This window comes from Gobio gobio (genome assembly GCF_949357685.1).
Source record: "Gobio gobio genome assembly, chromosome: 9".
NCBI lineage: Eukaryota > Metazoa > Chordata > Actinopteri > Cypriniformes > Gobionidae > Gobio > Gobio gobio.
In genome coordinates, this window is record NC_137115.1 from 33,946,941 (window position 1) to 33,971,093 (window position 24,153).

A 24,153-nucleotide genomic window follows, 5' to 3' on the forward strand; every position below is an offset into this window, starting at 1 on the left:
AAATTACATGCACATGTAATTAATGTATATAAATTCTACATTAAATATAATTTATAAATTATATATTGTATGCAACAAATGGAAGTATGCAGTATATACTGTATATTCAGGTGTTTGCAATATCACTGTTATTTGTCTTATTTTGTCATGAACTGGGATGCAAATGCTAAAAAAAATGTATTTATTCTCGATAAAATTAAATAAGCCATAAATTTGCTTGCATACGTTTCCTGATTTCACACACTGACAGTTTAAATGCTGAACTGTTCATTTTCCAGCAGTGGATCTGTATGTTCTTCTGAGTTCTAAAGACACACAGGGTATATTGCATTAATCATAAAATAACCATTAATATTGCATTTATAACAGCATATTTTGGTGTTTGAATGTCTGAATGCTGTACCTGCATTACGCTGATGTAGTCCTTTTTGTAGGAGGCGCTGTAGGACTTCATACCTTTCCAAATAAGAAAAAGCGTGTACATTGCTGCAAACATACACTGGAGGATGGACACTACACTACTGCCCCTCAGTACATGCACACCAATACGCTGAAAGAGAGAGAGAGAGAGAGAGAGAGAGAGAGAGAGAGAGAGAGAGAGAGAGAGAGAGAGAGAGAGAGAGAGACAGATGGAAAGACATTAACTCGTTTCCAGTGGTTTGCCAATGGCTTATTATTGAGTGTCAGTGTCTCTGTATTCACACCTGCTGAGGGGTGGCTTTGTCAAGTTGAGAGGATTTTATAAAGAAGGTGAAAAAAGAACAAAATGCAAACAGCAAGCCGAAGATGTTCAGGCCCATCAGAGCCATGACCTAAAAACAGCACAGATCTCATATTACTCAAACATAATATGATATGTTATGATATATAAGAATGTTAAAGGGGCACTTCAGTGCTAGGAAGATGAATACGTATTTAAACTGGGTCATTTATGTAGTAGAAATGTGAAATTATTTTTGGATTTGGTGCCTTCTAGACTGAGAAAAGACAGAAAAAATATTTTTGTCTCATGTGGATGAAAGACAACAACTCCCAGAATGCACTTGCTTCGCTGCCCTACGAGGCCACTCCCACACCGCTCTATCGTCATTTTGATCTTTATAATAATACAATAATTTCATTCAGTTAGAGAACGTGTGAGTGAGCCGAACAAAAGTCACGGCACAAACGCAGCAGGAGTCAGATTTCATTCATCACGAGAAGAGCTGAGGTAAGCGCGGCTGTCATTCACGATGCGTGTCCAGTCTGGCGCGTTATCAGATCATGCCTATGGAAGCTTAACTTTCATAGGAATTCATTGAAAAGTTGAAACACTCACTTTGCCCCGCACCGCTCCGTTATGAATGCCCGAGGTCGAGCCGCGAGCGCATTTACATTCTGTGAGTGAGATCCCTCCCTCCGCTGTGGGCGGGTTTAAAACATGCAGAACTACCTCCTTCTACTGGCTGTAGTTTTTAGCCTCTGACCCAAAAAATCCTCCGATGACGCAAAATGACGATATTTGCGTCATCTGAGAATTTTTTCCAGAAATAAAATGCACAATTTTCTCGTCTCAGGGGGGAAAGTACCATAATTTGAATATACTACCGGGTTTCTACTGATACAAAGCTTAATGCTAATCGCTGAAGTAACCCTTTAACATATGACATGTTGCCAAGACAGAACTGCTTGTGGTTTCGGCCAACCCAACACTTCATCACAACTTCTCCATTCATCTAGGCTTATCAACCATAACTCCTTCCGGGACAGCCAGGAACCTTGATCAGCTAAACTTCACAGTCCACATTGCGAGAACTGCTCGGTCCAGCAGATTTGCCTTAGACAACATTAGGAAAATCAGGCCTTCCCTATAGGAGCATGCTGCTAAACAACTCCGCGTCCAAGCTCTTGTTCTATCCATACTGGACTGTTGTAATGCTCTCTTGGCAGGCCTTCCAGCAGGTACAGTCAAACCGCTGCAACTGATCCAGAATGCTGCAGCGAGAGAAGTTTTTTTCACACCTCTCTTCATAAACCTGCACTGGTTGCCTGAACTCATACCTAAACTCTCTAGACTTGTGCGCCCTACTGAAGCTTGCATTCTGCCTTGTGGTGCCATCCCAAAAAGGCACAAAATCACTTTCACAGACCTTTACCTTGACTGTACCCTGCTGCTGGAATGACCTGCCAAACTAAACCATTTTCAAGTAATGGCTAAAGACGCATTGTCAACACTTGACCCATCAATACTAACACTTTCCATTCTATTTCTATTCAATTTAAAAAAACAAAAACCTTGCTATGTGTACTGTGCTAAACTAACTGGGACTAGTCACAGCACTTACATATTGTTACTCTTTTGTTGGTTTAACTGCTTCTATTGTTGGACAAAAGCGTCTGCTAAACGATTAAATGTACTGTAGATTGTAAATGTAGGAACATACACATACAGTTGTCCCAAACTAAACAACAAACATTTGATTTGGGCACAAATATCTGAATGTCATCAGACAACAAAACATCAAACTGACATTCAATTAAAGAAAACACACTTTAAGCAAAAGATTTAATACAAAGATGTTTGTGGAGTTAAAAATGAGCATTAAAGATATTGTTCAAAAAGTAGGCAAAAAGTATTGTGTCTTTGTAGCTGGTTAAGGTGGAAACGTCATTAAAAGACAAAACTTACTTTCATTTTTTTGGGTTTTCTCTGGACGTCAATTGCAAGTGACCCGGTGGCTACATACTGAGACATAAACATGAATATAATACAGACAGATATTTAAAAAACAACTAATTAGTAACTCTAGCATATCATACTGATAATTGCTTTGTTCTGATTTTCTGATCAAATCAAATTTGGGAACCAGAAGTGTTAATTTGAGCACTTACAAACAGGCCACACCATACAGGAGCTGTCAAAGATGCAGAACAGCTGAAAGTCAAGCAAGTATAAGAGAAGGTGGAGAGAATACAGGAGACAGCGCTGAAAATCTGAACAACCTGAGAAAGAAAGACACACAGAGAGAAAAAATTATTACAGTATATACTGCCTAAAATTGGTCAAAAATAGTATGTGAAGCAGTAATGATATGCAACAATAAAGCTTTTTAAATAATAGTATGCCACATTGTCGTCATTTTGCAGGTTTAATTAAGTTAGTGGTGTCCAATGTAATAATGAGTCAAGAAAAAGATAAATGATAAAAGATAAATATCACTGTTGATACAGCTTACGTTTGTCAAATTTAAAGTTTTAGTTTCTAATCCTGAAAATTAAAGGTGACGTTGACCTTCAAAACTTGGAAGGGATGTATGTGTGTTGTATACCACTATTTTAGTAGTAAGCCATCCAGGGATTTTATGTAATACAGAAAAATGAGCATACTATTCACTGTACACATATATTGTAGAAATGTGGCCTGGTTGTACACTTTTCTGGATAGTTTAATACTATATTAACCTTCAAAGATGAGCATACATGTTTAATTTAATCAGTTTTGAGTTTGTTGTGTACCTATGACAGTTAAATTAGATTTTTGTTACCCCAGACAGAAGGAGGCGGGTGTTGACCACTGTCCCAAACCAACGGACCAATCTATCCTCCACCAGCTCTCCAGTTGTGGAGTCGGCAGCTAGAATTTGGCTGGGCAGAGGGCGTTCCTTAAGAAACACCTGATGCAGTCCCTCCTGGAACATGTTCTGAGTCGTCTGGGACAAAAGAAGTGACATCACGAGTAACCATGGCAACAAATGGATTGGCTATATATGGTTAAAATCCCAAAACTGATTTTGAATTTTTGTTATTATTCGATTGGTTAACCCATACATCTAGAGCAGTACAACATAGCATTTACAGTCATGCCTGACAACATTAAATATAATACAAGTCTATAGTGACTGCTATTGACAAATAAGTCCACCCAAATGAAATAATGCATAACTTACCTCTGGAATCCCAGGCATTATATATGAAACACCCTTCTAAATCAGTCCAAAACAAGTCAACAAACAAGGAAGAATACAGAATCACTTCTAGAACATCCGTCTTCGTGAAATACAGGGTCAAAGTTCTTTCTCAGGGTCTCATTCTTAAAGCCCGCCCAACAGGGAGAGTCCTGATCTGTGATTAGCCAGAATCTGGTCAAAGGTTGTTTAGTGTCATAGCCTCATATTGTTTTTTTATGAATCTTGGTGTTAATGTAAGCTTTATAAAAGCTATATTTTTAGAATTAAAATAAACAAAAATCAGCACACGTTTCATGTAATCAGTTTTATTGGGTGTCAATGACAGTTAAACTACTGCTAAATCAGTGTTTATTGATAGTTAAACAAAAATATAATAGCAAAAAAGCACTGGCAAATATAACACATAAGTAATGAGAAACTACTGTATTAAATAAAAGTAAAATCTTCAGTGAACAACAAATGAAAATAAGAGATTTAAATAAATAAAGAGCAGGTGCTCGTCTTATGTACATTTAATCAGTTCAACAGCTTCAGTTGCATATCACAAATATAAAATGTCTGCAAAAAATGTTTTCTGATAAAAACAACTACATCCTAAACTACAGTAAGGAATAATAATAATAAAAAATAAAAAAAACGAGATACCTGTAGCACCATCCCCAGGTCTTGGATTATTCTTTCTGATTTAAATATATACTGTCAGAAACACAAAAATATTCTCTTTAGGGGTACAACAGCTCGTCACTGTGGAAGAACGCTCAAAGTTACATCTTTTGTGCCTTATCTATCCCAAAATGGTGCATATTAGTATCTTAAGGTATATGGCGGATGAGGACACAGACTAATGCTCCGTTGTTTCATCCATAAAGCACAAATAAAAGCCTGATGAAGCTAAATGTTCATTTTTCTGATAATATAATTCATATATTAAAGTTGAGCAATACATTTCATTTCAATGTAATAATAATATTAATGCAACCAAAAGAGTTGTATGAGGCAAGTAATGGCGTTTTAATTATTTCATGGTACTCTTTATATATAAATAAAATATGTTAGTAGATGGACATGGACTTGAACTTCCATAAACCCTTAGGCCCGGTTTCACAGACAGGGCTTAGATTAGGACTTAGTTCAATTAGGAAATTTAAGTAGCTTTTATAAACATGCCCTTTAAAAAAACATTACTGGTGTGCATCTTGAGACAAAACAATGGCACGGACATATTTTAACATACACTGAAACACTTTTTTTTTTGCTTCAGTTTAATTAAAATGAGCTAAAGTAACAAAAGTGAACTGAAGTTTACTTCATTAATTTGTGTTAAAACTATGTGAATTATTTTTGTGGACATAACTAACTGGGCAGTGGCTCTGTAGTCCCCAGCATGCTTTGCAAGGGACTGCATTAAGAGAGTGAATTTAAGGATTAAAGCATGGGGGTCAGAACCATTGTATGTGGGTGGGACGAGAATGGTATGGTATTCTCATCCCCGTGCGTGCCATAACTCTTAGACGCACGTGTCATAACTCTTATGGTATTCTCATCCCCGTGCGTGCCATAACTCTTAGACGCACACACCGCTAGCCTAGCTTAGCACAAAGACTGGAGGTAAATGGCTAGCCTACTGCTCAATAAGTGACAAAATAACGCCAACATTTTCCTATTTACATGTTGACGGAAAATGAAAAGTTGCGATTTTCTAGACATATGTCTAAGAACTATTGTCTCATTCCGGCGAAATAATCAAGGAACTTTGCTGCCGTACCATGGGTGCAGCGGCGCAGTGATATTACACAACGCCTGAAAATAGGCTAACTTCCGTCAACATAACCAACGTGACAACCTGCTTGCACAGAGAGCGTGCTGGGGACTATTTTCAGGCACTGCATAATATCATTGCGCCGCTGCACCCATGGTACGGCAGCAAAGTTCCTTGATCATTACGCAGGAATGAGAGAATAGTTCCTTGTCATAAAATAGCAACTTTTCATTTTACGTTGGTCTTAGTTCACTATGTAACTATACACATCACAACATGTAAATAGGAAAATGTTGGCGTTATTTTGTCACTCATTGAGCAGTAGGCTAGCTGGAGCCGTTTACCTCCAGTCTTTGTGCTAAGCTAGGCTAGCGGTGTGTAGCGACTATGAGTCAGATAAAATAATAACTCAACGGGGAACTGAATTAAAATGAAAGACTCGAATGACACTATGTATTATAAATAATTCAGAATTAATGTTTACACCTTAACTTATTCGTCCGCCGATATGTAAGGACTTAAAGGGGGCTCTGTTAAAGGGAAACATGTATATTTAGCTCAAATGAATGAATTTAATGAATTCATAGGGAATTTTGAGAGTCTATTTTACAGCCGAGCAAATGACTCTTCTAGCGTTCATTTGAACGGGCCGTAAATATCAACTCTGCAGCGGATATTAATATCCGAACAATAGTGAAACACTATTTAACAGCCAGGTAACTTAGATCGGCAGTTCAAGACATTAAATTGATAAGCACATAACACAAGAACAGTTATCTTTGAATACAAACGGAACTTTATTGATTAATCTAACACATCAAACTAATATCTAACATAAACACACACACTCGCACATTCACACGTTGCAGAAAGGAAGAAGGTGAGGAAAGAATAAGTTCTAAGAGAGAGAAATTATGAAATCCTAAGCAATCTATGCATTTATGAAACATGACCTGAAGAAACCATTGATCAGTAATTTAACCTCCTATCGTTTCTTAGGCAGGGTTATTACATTTGATCTAATGCACCAGTTCAGCTTGGAATCAAAAAGGCGTTACTTGCGTTTGGGTTTCGCGTGTCATCTTACAAAGGGGGGTTCCCTTCTCCTGGCTGTACAGGGATTTTCCCGGATCTTTGATTCGCTGAAGGTCTGGTTGACGTCTGTGGAAGCCGAACACGTGGCGTGTTGGCGGCTGGATGAAAGTCTTGTGGGCGTTGTTTGAAGTTGGAGCGCGCTGTTAGAAACTCGTTGTTGAGAGACTTTTACGGCGAAACTTAACAGACCCGAGACTTAGCGGAAATAAAATAAACTTTAAGTAAAAGAAAGGAAAGTGAGAGAAAAGCAGATGGCCTGAATGAAATCGTTGTTAACCCATTTTCTCTGATGTTGGTCTGACACGATAGTCAGACCGTCTCCTGGGAGCTCCGTTCAGAACTCACTCTGGTCAAACTGCTAGGACTTAGATCATCTCTGAACTGCGAACAGGCCGCGAACCAGCTCGAACCGAACTTGAGCTGAACTCTGCACTGCTTCTGGTCTGAACTGTACAGAACTGTAGACAGAACTGCAGACAGAACCGTACACAGAACTGTAGACAGAACTGAACTTTTCGTTCGTGTTCTGAGACTAAACTCAAACATTTGCCCATCCCCTGGATGGGTTCTGGCCAATTAGGCTTCAGGGGTGACTGTGTCTCCACCCCTCCCACAAAATTGGGTTATCTATAGAATTTAGTTTCCTGCTCTTAAGCAGAGAGTAAATTTAGACCTAATTTCTTACTATAAGGACATGATCCATTCTATAAAGATTTCATTCAGCTCATCTGTTGGATTATACCCATACGAACACACCGGTATCAAACACAATGCTTTTTCATCCACTCATTCAATAGTTACATAATTGCATGAATTGTGAGTAATATACATGCCTAATAGTCTAACTAACGTGTATTAGTTGTAAACACACTAACAAGTTATGTCGAAGGCTATTTGAATGGAAGTCCAATAATCAGTTATTTGATGTACTCCATAAGCTAACAGTTTCTGTGAGCTTACTCTGAGTTTTAGCTGTGTCGTGGAGTTCATTTACCGGTCATTGCAAAGACAGAGGTCTGGTTGTTTCTTTGTCTTGTGACAACCACGAGCCCTTTGTCCTCTTTTAACTGAGTTTGGTGGCGAGTCCATAGGAAGTCAGAACTAGTAGCTCCGGGGCAGAATCAAGCCCCCATCTCCCTCGTGATGATGATGATGATTTCCTGGAGCTGAATTGTGCTTTGTGAACGGGGATGTTCATTTGATCGAATCATTGGAAGATTAACTCATCTATATGTCTGCGTCCATAATTGCTACAGGTGTGTGCGTCTAAGAGTTATGGCACACACAGAGATGAGAATAGTATGTATGGACTTATCTATCTCTGGGGGATACGGTGAATAAGCTTAAGTCACAAAAAGTCGGCGTGTTCCTTTAATGTAAATAGCATCTACTCGAATAAAAATTTTCTGGGGGAAGACACGCCCACATTTTTTTTTGAATGATGAATGAAACCGCTTATAATTGATTTTCCAATTAAATGTTTTAATTTAAGATTGACAAACATAAAAAAAGTTATTTTATAAATGTATCAATTTCATTTAAACGGTATTTGATCAAATTGAGTTGGACCAACTCAAATACATTGGTCCAAATAGAGTTGGACCAACTTTCAGTTAAAGGTACCCTAGAATGAATTGAAACAATATTGTAAATTGTTCTCTGATATCTACACAGAGGGTATGTGACTTATTTAAGGGCAAAAATTGTCCAGATACGGTTTTACAGGTCCATTTACAACCCCAGAAATTGTCCCTAGAATTAAATGGTCTGTTTTTGCCTTATTTGGAAGGGTCATGAATATTAATGTAGAGTTCTACTCTGATTGGCTGTTTCACTGCGCGGCTAATTTCAGTAGCTTTAGTGACAGAAACTGATCCTGTTTCTGACGAAGTTGCAGATTTTGAGGAACAACCAATTGTTTTGAGATTTGAAATGGATTTGAGAATTTGAGACTCTGAGTGGTAAGTTTAGCCTTTATTTTCAGTAAGACCTGCAAAACGTAACGTCAGTACTATAACTTCAGCCTACATGTGAACTAGCATATAACAAACTTTACACATTAACTCATAACGTTAGCAGTCAAAACTTTGTTTTTAGCATTGTAAAAATATTTTAATCATTGTAATGCATCACCGTATGATTTTACAATGATAGCTTCTTCACTTCGAGTCACAAACTATAAACATCTAGACAATACAGGGGATATTATTGTTAATGTTGTCTCACAAAGAAACTTTCAATTTAATCAGAAATTGTTTAGAGTCAATAAGTGGATAAAAGCACTACTTACTGCTTGTGGGAATATAGTTTGAATTGCCACTTCTCCAGTATCAGACGCTGAGCGAAGCCTGTTTGATATTGTTCCAGGTTAGAAAAACTGTCCGTGGTGAAATGGGCTGAGCAAACGAACCACTTTGAATTAAATTGTTGCTGTATCCGGTTATAGATAAACGTCAATGCCTGTTGAGTTTTGTTCTGCGGGAAGGGTATGAAATGTCCTCATGTCCCCTGCACAGCCTGGAACATAACATTTATTTCCATGATCTGCCATTTTCGCTATCCTCGCTTGACGCTTGTTTCTTCATAATACCTGCAGATACGCAACTCCAGATGATTCGGCTGTGCAGTTCCACTTGGCCTTGAACATACGCTGGCATATGCAAATGTTGGGGGCGTACATATTAATGATCTGGTCTGTTGCGCAACAGTCCGTGTTATGTTGAGATTCGCCTATTTTTCGTGGTGTTTTTCACAAACGAGATTCACAAATGAAGGAGGAAGCAATGGTGTTTGATACTCACTGTATTTGATGTCCATGTACTGAACCCTTGTTATTCAGCTATGCCATGGTTAATTACATTTTTCATTCTAGGGCACCTTTAAAACAGCTCAAACATGCATTTTAGTCTAGGAATAGCCTTAGGCCTTGTCTGTGAAACTGGGGGTTAGAGTATTGGGCTGCATTCAAACATTCTAAAATGCAAAGTAAAGCATTGGAAAGAAAGTTTTTCTTTGATGACGTGTTTCTCTGAAGACAATACGCGCTCCTGCACGGAGCTTAATGAGAATTTGCGCTGCATACTCAAAACACCCTTTGAAGTGTCAATGTAACAAGCTAAAGGTACAATTTTACTGACAGAATGTATTAATGCATTACAGCATACGGTAATTGGTAACAGATTTCACATCACACTCACTTATACAAACATACGTATGCGGACATATCAATCATCTTCTCCTGCAGCATACATGTCAGCCAGTCTCCTGAACTGAGGTCCCCAATTCTGCAGAGGCCGGAAGTCCTGATCTCCATCGCTGATGGACGACTGCAGAGAGCTGAGAGATCCAGCTTCAGAACCCTCACCCTCATAAGCAAACACCAGCATGGAGTCATACGGCGCCACATAGTGATCATCATCTGCTGTGCACAGATTCTACAGAAACACAGAATCCAATATATTACATATGCATTTAATTCATGATGATGATGATGATGGTGGTGATTCTGTTGTGGATGTGTTCCTGGATCTTTTGTTGGTCCAACCCCTATTCTTTTCCGTTGATCCAGGGCCAACAATTATGTTGAACTAGCAGAAATCATGGTGACTCTCATGCACATATACACACAAACACTCTTACTATACATACGTCGTAAATGAAGTTTCCCATATCTTCATTTTCCTCTGGATGTTGGCGATAGAAGACCGTATGCAAGGGTGGCGGGGCAATATCTGTTGAGAAAATCTCTGGTCCCCAGCACAACAGCATCATATCATAGTCCTGTAACACACACATGTACATACACAACATACGCATAGAGTACAGTAAGGCTTAATAATAGTAAATTGCTTCAGTGGATTCATTGAATATGATATTAGGAATGCCATGTGCACCTGGTCCTGTTCACCACCTCCTTCCTCATTGTAACAAAAAATATTATCCCTGTCTTCTTGTTTCTGGCTAAACTGTTCCAGCTTTCTCCGACACTTTCTCTTCAGGTGAAGAAACAACAACAGCAGCACTAAAGAAAAGAAAAGAAAAAAAAAAATATATATATATATATATATAGCATGTAGAGGTCTGTAAATTGTATCATAGGTACACTTCAACTGTGAGTGACAGAATCTAAAACTAAAATCCAGAAAAGCACATTGTATGATTTTTAAATAATTAATTTGCATTTTATTGCATGACATAAGTATTTGATCACCTACCAACCAGTAAGAATTCCGGCTCTCACAGACCTGTTAGTTTTTCTTTAAGAAGCCCTCCTGTTCTCCACTCATTACCTGTATTAACTGCACCTGTTTGAACTCGTTACCTGTATAAAAGACACCTGTCCACACACTCAATCAAACAGACTCCAACCTCTCCACAATGGCCAAGACCAGAGAGCTGTGTAAGGACATCAGGGATAAAATTGTAGACCTGCACACTGTTGGGATGGGCTACAGGACAATAGGCAAGCAGCTTGGTGAGAAGGCAACAACTGTTAGCGCAATTATTAGAAAATGGATGAAGTTCAAGATGATGGTCAATTTCACTCGTTCTGGGGCACCATGCAAGATCTCACCTCGTGGGGCATCAGGGATCATGAGGAAGGTAAGGGATCAGCCCGGAACTACACAGCAGGACCTGGTCAATGACCGAAAGAGAGCTGGGACCACAGTCTCAAAGAAAACCATTAGGGATTTTAAGCAACAGCTGCGGATGGAACGGCAACGGCGTTCTTTTGCGCACGTGTGACTTTAACTGCTACTTCATGACGTTCTACTGTAACCACCAACTACGGGACAATAGCTGATTTTCCGTCGTCGTTAATACGTGACAAATTAGATAAGTAAATGTTATATTTTAAGTTTATGTGGCATTTTAATTGTATCTGTATGTAGTTTAATGCCAAAACCATTCTCTTGTTTTTTTAAATGACATTTTTGTGTATTTTGTTAAATGATCCATTACGCCATCCTCTTTAATTTTGCTTAATGATTTCTGTATTCTTTGGCTACGGCAGTTAACAAGTTTACTTACGGTGTCCGTTGCCGTTCCATCAACAGCTGTTGCTTAAAGTCGCTATTAGTAACACACTACACCGTCATGGATTAAAATCCTGCAGCGCATGCAAGGTCCCCCTGCTCAAGCCAGCGCATGTCCAGGCCCGTCTGAAGTTTGCCAATGACCATCTGGATGATCCAGAGGAGGAATGGGAGATGGTCATGCGGTCTGATGAGACAAAAATAGAGCTTTTTGGTCTAAAAAAGGTCTAAACTCGCCGTGTTTGGAGGAAGAAGAAGGATGAGTACAACCCCAAGAACACCATCCCAACCGTGAAGCATGGAGGTGGAAACATCATTCTTTGGGGATGCTTTTCTGCAAAGGGGACAGGACGACTGCACCGCATTGAGGGGAGGATGGATGGGGCCATGTATCACAAGATCTTGGCCAACAACCTCCTTCTCTCAGTACAAGCATTGAAGATGGGTCGTGGCTGGGTCTTCCAGCATGACAACGACCCGAAACACACAGCCAGGGCAACTAAGGAGTGGCTCCGTAAGAAGCATCTCGAGGTCCTGGAGTGGCCTAGCCAGTCTCCAGACCTGAACCCAATAGAAAATCTTTGGAGGGAGCTGAAAGTCCGTATTGCCCAGCGACAGCCCCAAAATCTGAAGGATCTGGAGAAGGTCTGTATGGAGGAGTGGGCCAAAATCCCTGCTGCAGTGTGTGCAAACCTGGTCAAGAACTACAGGAAACGTATGATCTCTGTAATTGTATGATTTTTAAGTAATTCATTTGCATTTTAAACCTTTGTCTGCAATGTGATTGTCTGGAGTTTTGTCATAGATTCCATCTCTCACAGTTGAAGTGTACCTATGATAAAAATTACAGACTTCTACATGCTTTGTAAGTGGGCAAACCTGCAAAATGGGCAGTGTATCAAATACTTGTTCTCCCCACTGTATGTATATATATTACATTTTAAAATATATTAAAATACAAAACAGCTATTTAACCTGTTAAGTGTCACTGGTCCATTACATTTTTAAAACAGTAATATCCTATACTAAACCTAACCTAATCTTGACAAACTATATATAATTTGAAAGCTTACAATCTCCAGTTTTCATTTTTGGTGATTCCCAGCCTTATGTCTATTTTCCAAAGCATTCTTGAATTACAACCATTTAAGTTTGGATAGTGCATTTTCAAGTCTATATGAAAAAAAGGCTGGGTGACCGTTAACAGGTTAAATTGTAATTGTATTTCACAAATTTCAATGTTTTTTATATGTTTGATTAAATAAATACAACCTTGGTGAGCATAAGAGACTTCTTGCAAAAACAACAACAAAAAACTTAAATGGTATATAAATAGATTTACAAAAATATATATATCATTCTTGTTTGTAAACCCATATTTATGGGTTGTTTGCTTACCAAGAAAGCATAAGATAGCTGCTAAAACATAGATGGACAGGGTGGAGATGTTAGCAGCATATACACCGCTGGAGCAGGTAACATCATCACCTTTACAGTCACACACCTCCACTATCATAGAACTGTCCTGAAATAACATCTTAGAGTCGTACACACGCAACACCAGGCTGTGTTCGCCAAGAGCCAAACGTCTGAGTGGTGTCAACCACACCACACAGCCTGAGAATCGAGAACAGTGTGAGATATCCAATTTACTTAAAACAGATTAAAAAAACTTAATGTTAGCTGAACCAGTCTTACTGGAGTTGCTGATGATGGCCCAGTCACTTTGATATTCTTTAGGTAGCTCTATGATGAATGGTGGGCCATTTTCTGGCCCATCTGGATCTGTGATGGTCAAATAAATGGGCTTTGGTTCTGTAGAACATATTAGGACTCTGCGCTGCTCCAGCACTGGAGCGTTGTCATTAACATCCAAAAGCTTAATCACCAATGTGCCTGTTCCTGTGGCTGGCTCATCATCTACAGAAAGAAATACAATGCAACAATTTGAGGCTTGATGCCTTGGTCAGACTAATTTATGAAGTGTGCAGTTTAAAAAAAGTAGCTCACCAGAAAAGTAACATTCTGTAACTTATTATGCATTTTTTCCCTTCTTCTGTAGAACACACAAGATAATGTTAAGCAGAAAATCTACTCTGCTCCTTTCCAGTCTTTACTGGTAAATTACCATTAAGAGATCCTGTGTGAACACGACATTTTCCAAAAATACCAGTAAATCAGTTCTGGCAATTTCCGGTATGAGAAGTAACATTACCTTGTAGCATTGCCACATAAGGGGTAGGTTATTTAAATTATTGTTGCATATGTATAGTTGATCATTTTTATGGCTTACCCCATTGGATGTTGTCTTAACGTTTATGGATGTCTGACCCTGAAACAAACTCACAAAATTGTGAACGGGTCCTCGCATCACGAAATTTTGATTCTTAAATAGAGCAAGTGTTTTTTGAGCATGTAACTTCTCATCTTATTACAGGGACTCGGAGAGTGTTCCAACCTGTAAATTACTGGTAAGATGCTGTGTGTATACAAAGAACAGGATTACCGGTATGAGCACGAGGTCAGAACGCGCTGACGTAAGAAGTCTGATTTGGGTCAATCATAAAGCTCTGTCCGAGCTGTTAACGGTAAGTTCCGCTGCTTTTGTGTGTTTTTCTATATAAACAAGTGTTCGACGGACATCTTACCGACTGTTGTGCCATCAGTGCTGTGGCTCTGCAGTTGTTCTGTTTTTCTATATAAACAAGTGTTAGACAGACATCTGACCGACTGTTGTGCCATCAGTGCTGCGGCTCTGCAGTTATTGTGTACTATATTAACTATATTATGTGTTTCTCGTGTTTTTAAGAGAAAACCCGATTCTGTGTGATCATCCCTTACGCCTGTCAGAAGTTAAAACATTTTTTTTTGTCAAATTGGACAGATAATGAAACTAAAACGCTTCTCCTCATCCAGGTGGATGAAAAAAACAGCTCAACATTTAAAGGTCATTTAAAATGTCAGATTTTTGGGTGAACTATCCCAAGTCTTTAAGCATCTAGATATTTTATTAAATTACCATTGTCGTATGCAACTACTAAGACTGTGTACTGTCCATCTTTTATAAACAAGGCCTCTCTGTCCAGTGAGCTCCTGATTCTGATGAGTCCAGTGTCCTCCGAGATCTTCAGCCAATTTGCAAAATCGTGCAGTAACTTATATCTAGCATCAAAAAAAAAAAATGACAGAAAAAGCGGTGCATGTAAAATGGTATTGTTTGCATGTATAGCAGTACCATAGAATCTTTGAGGTACTTTGGAGTACAATTTAAATAGAAGAAATGATGATAAATGATTGAAATACATGAAAATGTTAATCATTCAATACCATAAAATAAATATATATTAAACAAATAAAAGTACCATAGTATAACAGTACCATCTGATCACTGTTAAATGGTACCACCACAGTACTTTATTGTAAAGGCAATTTGTGATGAATAAAAACAGGTTTAGTTAACAAAGTATTAATTCAGAAATTAAAATAAAAGAACATACAATATACCCAGCCGGCATTTCAATGTTCAGTGAATCAACATCATCTATCAAGGTTGAATCGCTGTTGAAATTTGTTTTAATTTAGCAAATCGGATCAATGTTTATATCAAAATTGTTCAAAGTTGGTTTATATTTTGTAAACTTTTTTACAACCATTTAGCATTGTTTCAACATTGAAAAAACCCCAACTGACATTATTACAAATTTGGTCAAGGTTGGTCACATGATAAATAGACTAGATAAATACGAAAAAAGGGGGGTTCATAATATGAAACCGTAGAATTGTGCTGCTTTGTGTATGTATGCATTCAAAACCTTATTTTCTGCTCTCTAGCAGTGTCTGGATCTTTGGCTGTGTATTTTTGGATGGTGCTGCCCACCACAAGGTCCTCTTGAACTTTGATCAGTTTCTCTGCAGGCTCAAAGACAGGCGGCTCGTTTACATCCTGCACAGTGATGGTGACGGTAGAGGTAGTAGTGGAGGTGGGCAAAGGAACAGCAAAAGGAACCTCGTTCTTTACCACTACCAGCAGAGAGAAATTGTTGGCATGCTCGAAGTCCAGACCCTAGAAATACACGGACAACTGGATTTTTATTTTCTATGGGTCCAAAAAAAAATAAAAAATAAAAAATCACCATGACTATATGGCTGCACACGGACCCAAGTAAAGAAAAAAAAAAGGGGGGAGGGGTAACAGCACATGCTGATGCCATGAAATAGTCACGGGGCTATAAAATGTACACCCATCCATCCATCCATCTTCTTCCGCTTATCCGGGGCCGGGTCGCGGGGGCAGCAGTCTAAGCAGAGATGCCCAGACTTCCCTCTCCCTAGACACTTCCTCTAGCTCTTCCGGGGGGACACCGAGGCGTTCCAAGGCCAGCCGGGAGACATAGTCCCTCCAGCGTGTCCTTGGTCTTCCCCGGGGCCTCCTCCCGGTTGGACATGCCCGAAACACCTTCCCGGGAAGGCGTTCAGGAGGCATCCGGAACAGATGCCCGAGCCACCTCAGCTGTCCCCTCTCGATGTGGAGGAGCAGCGGCTCTACTCCGAGTTCCTCCCGAGTGACTGAGCTTCTCACCCTATCTCTAAGGGAGCGCCCAGCCACCCTGCGGAGAAAGCTCATTTCGGCCGCCTGTATCCGTGATCTTGTCCTTTCGGTCATGACCCAAAGCTCATGACCATAGGTGAGAGTAGGAACGTAGATTGACCGGTAAATCAAGAGCTTCGCCTTACGGCTTAGCTCTTTCTTCACCACGACAGACCGGTACATCGACCGCATTACTGCAGAAGCTGCACCGATCCGTCTGTCAATCTCCCGTTCCATCCTCCCCTCACTCGTGAACAAGACCCCTAGATACTTAAACTCCTCCACTTGGGGCAGGAACTCTCCACCAACCTGGAGTGGGCAAGCCACCCTTTTCCGACTGAGGACCATGGCCTCGGATTTGGAGGTGCTGATCCCCATCCCAGCCGCTTCACACACGGCTGCAAACCGTCCCAATGCATGCTGAAGGTCCTGGTTAGAAGGGGCCAACACGACAACGTCATCCGCAAAGAGCAGAGACGAAACCGTGTGGTCCCCAAACCTGACACCCTCCGGCCCTTGGCTGCGCCTAGAAATTCTGTCCATAAAAATTATGAACAGAACCGGCGACAAAGGGCAGCCCTGCCGGAGTCCAACATGCACCGGGAACAAGTCTGACTTACTGCCGGCAATGCGGACCAAACTCTTGCTTCGGTCATACAGGGACCGGACAGCCCTCAGTAAAGGACCCCGGACCCCATATTCCCCCAGCACCCTCCACAGGACGCCGCGAGGGACACAGTCGAATGCCTTCTCCAAATCCACAAAACAAATGTGGACTGGTTGGGCAAACTCCCATGAACCCTCCAGCACCCTGTAGAGGGTATAGAGCTGGTCCAGTGTTCCGCGACCAGGACGAAAACCACACTGTTCCTCCTGAATCCGAGGTTCCACTATCGGCCGGATTCTCCTCTCCAGTACCCTGGCATAGACTTTCCCGGGGAGGCTGAGAAGTGTGATCCCCCTATAGTTGGAACACACCCTCCGGTCCCCCTTCTTAAAAAGAGGGACCACCACCCCGGTCTGCCATCCCAGAGGCACTGTCCCCGACCGCCACGCGATGCTGCAGAGGCGTGTCAGCCAAGACAGCCCCACAACATCCAGAGACTTGAGGTACTCAGGGCGGATCTCATCCACCCCCGGTGCCTTGCCACCGAGGAGTTTCTTGACCACCTCGGTGACTTCAGCCCGGGTGATGGACGAGTCCTCCTCTGAGCCCCCAGCCTCTGCTTCCTCAATGGAAGACGTGACGGCGGGATTGAGGAGATCCTCGAAGTATTCCTTCCACCGTCCGACAACATCCCCAGTCGAGGTCAACAGCCGCCCATCGCCACTGTAAACAGCGTTGGTAGGGCACTGCTTCCCCCTCCTGAGGTGCCGGATGGTTTGCCAGAATCTCTTCGAGGCCAGCCGATAGTCTTTTTCCATGGCCTCACCGAACTCCTCCCAGGCCCGAGTTTTTGCCTCCACGACCACCCGGGCTGCAGTCCGTTTAGCCTGTCGGTACCTGTCAGCTGCCTCAGGAGTCCCACAAGCCAGCCAGGCCCGATAGGACTCCTTCTTCAGCTTGACGGCATCCCTTACTTCCGGTGTCCACCACCGGGTTCGGGGATTGCCGCCTCGACAGGCACCGGAGACCTTGCGTCCACAGCTCCGAGCAGCCGCTTTGACAATGGAGGTGGAGAACATGGTCCACTCGGACTCAATATCTCCAGCCTCCCTCGGGATCCGGTCGAAGCTCTGCCGGAGGCAGGAGTTGAAGATCTCTCTGACAGGAGACTCGGCCAAACGTTCCCAGCAGACCCTCACAGTACGTTTGGGTCTACCGAGTCTATCCAGCTTCCTCCCCCGCCATCGGATCCAACTCACCACCAGGTGGTGATCAGTTGACAGCTCCGCCCCTCTCTTCACCCGAGTGTCCAAGACATACGGCCGCAGATCAGATGAAACGACCACAAAGTCGATCATTGACCTACGACCTAGGGTGTCCTGGTGCCATGTGCACTGATGGACACCCTTATGCTTGAACATGGTGTTCGTTATGGACAAACTGTAACTAGCACAGAAGTCCAATAACTGAACACCACTCGGGTTCAGATCAGGGGGGCCGTTCCTCCCAATCACGCCCCTCCAGGTTTCACTGTCATTGCCCACGTGGGCGTTGAAGTCCCCCAGTAGAACGACGGAGTCCCCAGTCGGAGCACTCTCCAGCACCCCTCCCGGAGACCCCAAGAAGGTCGGGTACTCTGCACTGCCGTTCGGCCCGTAGGCACACACAACAGTGAGAGACCTATCCCCAAGCCGAAGCCGCAGGGAAACGACCCTCTCGTTCACCGGGGTAAACTCCAACACATGGCAGCAGAGCTGGGGGGCTATAAGCAAACCCACACCAGCCCGCCGCCTCTCACCATGGGCAACTCCAGAGTGGTAAAGAGTCCATCCCCTCTCGAGGAGTGTGGTTCCAGAGCCCAAGCCATGCGTGGAGGTGATTCCGACTATCTCTAGTCGGAACCTCTCAACCTCACGCACAAGCTCAGGCTCTTTCCCCGCCAGCGAGGTGACATTCCATGTCCCAAGAGCCAGTTTCCGTGTCCAGGGATCGGGTCGTCTAGGCCCCCGCCTTCGACTGCTGCCCGAATCGCTTTGCACCGGCCCCTTACGGTCCCTCCCGTGAGTGGTGGGCCCACGGGAAGGTGTCCCCACGTCGCTCCTTCGGGCTGAGCCCGGCCGGACCCCGTGGGGGAAGGCCCGGCCACCAGGCGCTCGCATACGAGCCCCAACCCCAGGCCTGGCTCCAGGGTGGGGCCCCGGCTGCGCCATACCGGGCGACGTCACGGTCCTCCTTCTTTTTGTCATCATAAGGGGTTTTTGATCCGCAAAATGTACACTACTAGTCAAAATGTCTGGGGTTAATAATATTTATTAAGACTGCATTGATTTGATAAAAATACAGTAAAAACAATGAAAATGAAATATTTTAGCAGTCATTATTCCATTCTTCAGTGTCACATGATCATTCAAAAATAATTATTATATGCTGATTTGCTGCTCAAGAAACATTTATTATTATCAATGTTGAAAACAGTTATGTATATATATTTTCAGAATTCTTTGATGAATAGTTCAAAAGAACAGCGTTTATCTGAAATAGAAAGCTTTTGTAACATTATAAATGTCTTTACTGTGACTTTTGATCCATTTAATGCATCCTTGGTGAATCAAATTGTTAATTTCTTTCCAAAATATATAAATAAAATGATTACTGACCCTGAACTTTTCAACGGTAGTGTATAATGTTACAAAAGCTTTCTATTTAAAAAAAGAAAATGCTGTTCTTTTGAACTTTCTATTTACCAAATACAAATCCAGAAAAACACAAAAATATTAGCAGCACACCTGTTTTCAACATTGATGATAATAACAAATGTTTCTTGAGCAGCAAATCATAATATTAGAATGATTTCTGAAGGATCATGTGACACTGAAGACTGGAGTAATGAAGCTGAAAATTCAGCTTTGACATCACAGGAATAAATTGCATAAAAAAATAATTATTTAAATAGAAAACTTATTTTAAAGTGAAAAAATATTTTACAATATTACTGTTTTTGCTGTTTTTTTTTTTGATCAAATGCATGCAGCCTTGGTGAGTAGAAGAGACTTCTTTAAAAATAGTATATAGTAATACTTTAATGGAAATAGTGGTACTTTTCTCAGGAGTTTTTTCAAGGTTCAAAATAACTTTTACTGATTCTTAAACTTTTGATCGGTAGTATATACACATCTCAGTTTGGTGTATATTTAGTTTGGTATATGAGTGTATATTCACTTTTGATGTCGTGATAATTCCCTCCATCCCGCTGGGGCCGGTGCTGATGTTGAAAAACCCTTCCTCGTTGCCCTGGACGATGGTGAACTTCGCCACGGAGTTTGCAGTAAAAGGCTCGTCTCTATCTGTGACGACCAACCTTGCAACAATTTCCCCAGCCCTATTTTCTTGTACTGTGCTTGCATACTGCCAAAACACACACAAACAGTTTCATAAGCACTCAATGCCAGATGTTTGGAAAACTAAGCTTGAAGCCAAAACAACAATGAAGTTCATGAACTCACCTCTCTTTTGCTGAACTTAGGTGCGTGATCATTGATATCAGTGATTTTGATGATGACAGTACAGGTGGAAGAAAGACCGCGACCATCCATATCTGCCGCCTCTACAGCCAGTGTATACACATCATGAGTCTGTTTCCACAGGGATGGCGACAAAGACAGACATGTTCAGATGATGGTTATAAAACAACTGTTTAATACAGTGTTTCCCAACCCTGTTTGTGGAGGCACACTAACAGTACAACATTTTGGATGTCTGCTTCATCTGACCAATTCATTTCTGGTCTTGGAGCTTAATTTTTGGCCCACGTGTTTATCTGGTATCTGATATCTGTTTTTACATTAATTTGTTGGGGATCGCTTTACTATGCATATGGTAGACCCTCTGGTTTTTAATGGCCGTGCTATTAAAATTATTTGTATAATTCATGTCGTGTGGCCATGATCATTTGCCAGCATGGACAAGATAACCATCTGGTTAAAAAATAATAATAATAATAATCTGGCCGAATGTACAGTATATACTAGAAAATAACAGCAATTTTAGTTTCTAGATGTAGAATTCTGAAGTGAAATAAAGTAGCACTGTAAAAAAAATTTTTATGAATTCGAATGAAGTAATGAGATTACAATTTTTATTTGGTATAAATTAAGTATAAATGTGTTATTTTTTATCATTTTTAAGATTTTTTAATAAATTTTCTATTTAGCTTTAATTCATTTTTATTTCAGTTTTAGTATTTTTAGTACCTAAACTTGCGTTAGAGACTGACAGGGATCAGAAGTCGTTATTTTTGTTTTTTTATTGGTCTTATGGGTTTGGAACGACACGAAGGAGAGACATTTCATTTTTGGGTGAACTAACCCTTTAAGTTTTAGTACCTCTCTGTCCAAAATGCTCATAGAGGCCAGACTGATGACTCCATTTGTTGGGTCAATGTGGAACACCACATCGTTGGGTTTCTGTCTCACCAGTTTGTAACGCACAATGGCGTTTAAAGTATTGGGGTCATCCAGGTCCTCTGCCATCACTTGTATAAGAGGCACATCTGTATAAAACAGTATTTTTGTTATTTTATCTTCAAAGAAACAAATGTTTAGTTATTGAATTGATTTGTGAGACAGATTGAAGAATCTACATATCCTACTTTGTTTTGCCCTTTCCGGGACCTCTCCCATAAAAGGGTTTTGGGTACAGAAGGGTTTGTGGTCATTTTGGTCAAGAACTTTTATGGTGAGTTGGACAGGGGTTTCAGAGTAGTCTTGATCCTCTGCTGAGGCATGAATTGTGAGCTGCTCAAGTGCAGACACAAATAACAAACTATTTTTATAAAGTTACACACTAACTCAAACTGTCTTAACATGTTATGTTTGAGATCCAGATTCTTCGATTACTGTAGGTCACTCACATCATATTCTTCAGTTTCCTCTCTGTCCAGGTAATTAGTGACCCACAACATGCCTGAATATTTTTCTACTTTGAAAAGGCCTTCGGGAGGCTGGTCGGCTCCAGCACCTGTTATTTTATAAACCATTTTCATGGAATCAGCAGCGGTGGACTTCATCTGTGAAGCAAACCACAGAAGCAAAAAAAAAAAAAGAACTCTTCTTTTTTGGAACATTAAAACAAAGACAGAGCAAAGAGGACAACGATATGCAAATTCAAAATTAGTATACAAAGCAAAAAGGACACAAAGAAGAGAGATACACCTTCACCACTTGCTTTGGGAATGGGCCTTTGTCATTTTCTAAAATGCTGATAGGGGGAATCAACCAATCCCTCTTTCTTCTGATCATGCCATTATATGGCTTTGGAAAGACCCTCATCAAGACATCATGGGTCTCTGGAGTTGTGCTATTCTGAATGACATAAATGTAAACTGATTAACCAAATATGAAGATATTTTAAAAGATTTTGAGCTACAGTACAATGGTTCAAAAAACTCTTCGCATTTTAAAATCCAAAATACACCAAGTTGCCTTTATTTCAAAATGTTTGTTAGGTTTTAAGTTATATGACAATAGATATACTTTTCAAAAGATTAAAATGAATTTTGTGGTTGTCATGCGTTGGTAGAACATTTTCATATTTAATGTGATGATTATGAACTACACTTGTGCTTGTGAACTAAATACTGACTTGAATCCAAGTCAGACACTTGTTTTTGCAATGAATTTCATTTCAAATAAACATCCAACAACTTTTTGGAACCACTAAATACTTTTAGAAATAAAAAGGGAAATCAGAAAAAAAAAAGGTTTGTAAATATATTGGTGTAATTCATATACCTGCAAAAGCGGGCTGCTGTTTCTCTTGTCAAGCACGAACTGTCTCTGTTGAATGGCTCCTAAATACTCTGGTAGAATTTTTCCTTGGATTGTGAATGTGAATATCATCTGTTAAAACAGATGAAGCATGCTTCATTTTATATGCGATTTCAAATAATAATTCACAAAAATTCAAGTAATCAGAAAATTCATGACTTTTCACATGAATCAGGTTGCATACAATTCCTATAGTCAAGTTGGAACACAGAATACTATATTTATTCTGATGCATTCATTTTTTTCTCCATTCTGTAATAAAATCTGTAGACATGACTCATTTTAAGAATTACACTCACACAGCGATTAATTTAGAAAGAACGACATGACTCAGTGCTGAAAATTGTTTCTATATAAAACAGCACATATAAAATATTTCATTTTAATTAAACTATGCAATTTTGTAAAATCCATTATATGGACTTAAAACTTTTCCAAATAGAAATACACAGATGATGGTGTCTTCATCACAACATGCATAACACAAAAATATAAGAAAGAAAGAAATGAATTAAAGAGCACTCACCAGAGACAAAACACAGTATCCCTTCATAATCACAATGTAATGGAGTAATAAAATACATGCGAAATACACTTTCTGTGTATCTTTCGTTCTAGTTCCCAGCAGTAGCTGTGCTGTAAAGTCTCATCTCATTTTGTGTGTGCTTGTTTATGAGAAGGTGCTAAAAGCAAAACGTCAGAGGACAATGAGCTTCACAACAGATGACAGCCATGAAGTAGGCCTAACAAGTGTATAGGTGTCATATGCAGGTATTGCATGGAACAGTTCAGTGACAGCTTCAATAAACTACATCCATGCTTGTCATAGAAGTGACAAAAAATATTTAATAGGAGAATGTTTATTATTATTATAAAATTATTACACAGCTTGTTCCGCATGCTTCCATTGGGCAGGAGGTACAGACCTCTTCAAGCTAGAACCACCAGAATGGCCAATAGCCTCTACCCCCAGGAAGTTAGACTGCTGAATAAGCAGGTTTCCCCTCTTCCACCTCCACTCACTTCATCCGTATTGTGCATATTATCCAGCAATGACTTTGCATTGCTGCAGCACACACAATTATACTAATTTCCATAGTTACTAGTGATTCTTCACATCATATACCCTATTCCTTGTCTGTTAGAAGTTGTTTTGCTATTGTTGATATCTTGCACTTCATAAAATTGCACTGTCGATTGATGCTCTAGTCTAATGTAATCATGTATCATAGCAATGACAATAAATTGTGTTATACTATAATAAAATGCAGATTGTTTGCAGTGTATTGATGCTTC

At 40.4% G+C, this 24,153-nt stretch overlaps 2 protein-coding genes across 2 annotated transcripts; both read right to left on the reverse strand.

Moving 5' to 3' along the window:
• Positions 1–251: 251 nt before the first annotated feature.
• Positions 252–3,944, reverse strand: tmem253 (transmembrane protein 253; the record flags this gene model as incomplete). The annotated part of the gene is made up of 7 exons (XM_079826146.1): positions 252–305; positions 404–550; positions 705–812; positions 2,669–2,725; positions 2,872–2,982; positions 3,525–3,689; positions 3,927–3,944. 7 exons carry the CDS (start codon positions 3,942–3,944, stop codon positions 252–254), a joined length of 660 nt encoding a protein of 219 aa, XP_079682272.1.
• A 6,081-nt stretch (positions 3,945–10,025) lies between these two features.
• Positions 10,026–23,410, reverse strand: LOC307132013 (B-cadherin; the record flags this gene model as incomplete). Its single annotated transcript, XM_079826147.1, has 15 exons — positions 10,026–10,235; positions 10,450–10,581; positions 10,695–10,822; positions 13,236–13,454; positions 13,536–13,757; positions 14,857–14,999; positions 15,650–15,900; positions 20,252–20,437; positions 20,536–20,664; positions 21,415–21,581; positions 21,681–21,825; positions 21,942–22,097; positions 22,243–22,392; positions 22,822–22,929; positions 23,384–23,410. 15 exons carry the CDS (start codon positions 23,408–23,410, stop codon positions 10,026–10,028), a joined length of 2,373 nt encoding a protein of 790 aa, XP_079682273.1.
• Positions 23,411–24,153: the final 743 nt, after the last annotated feature.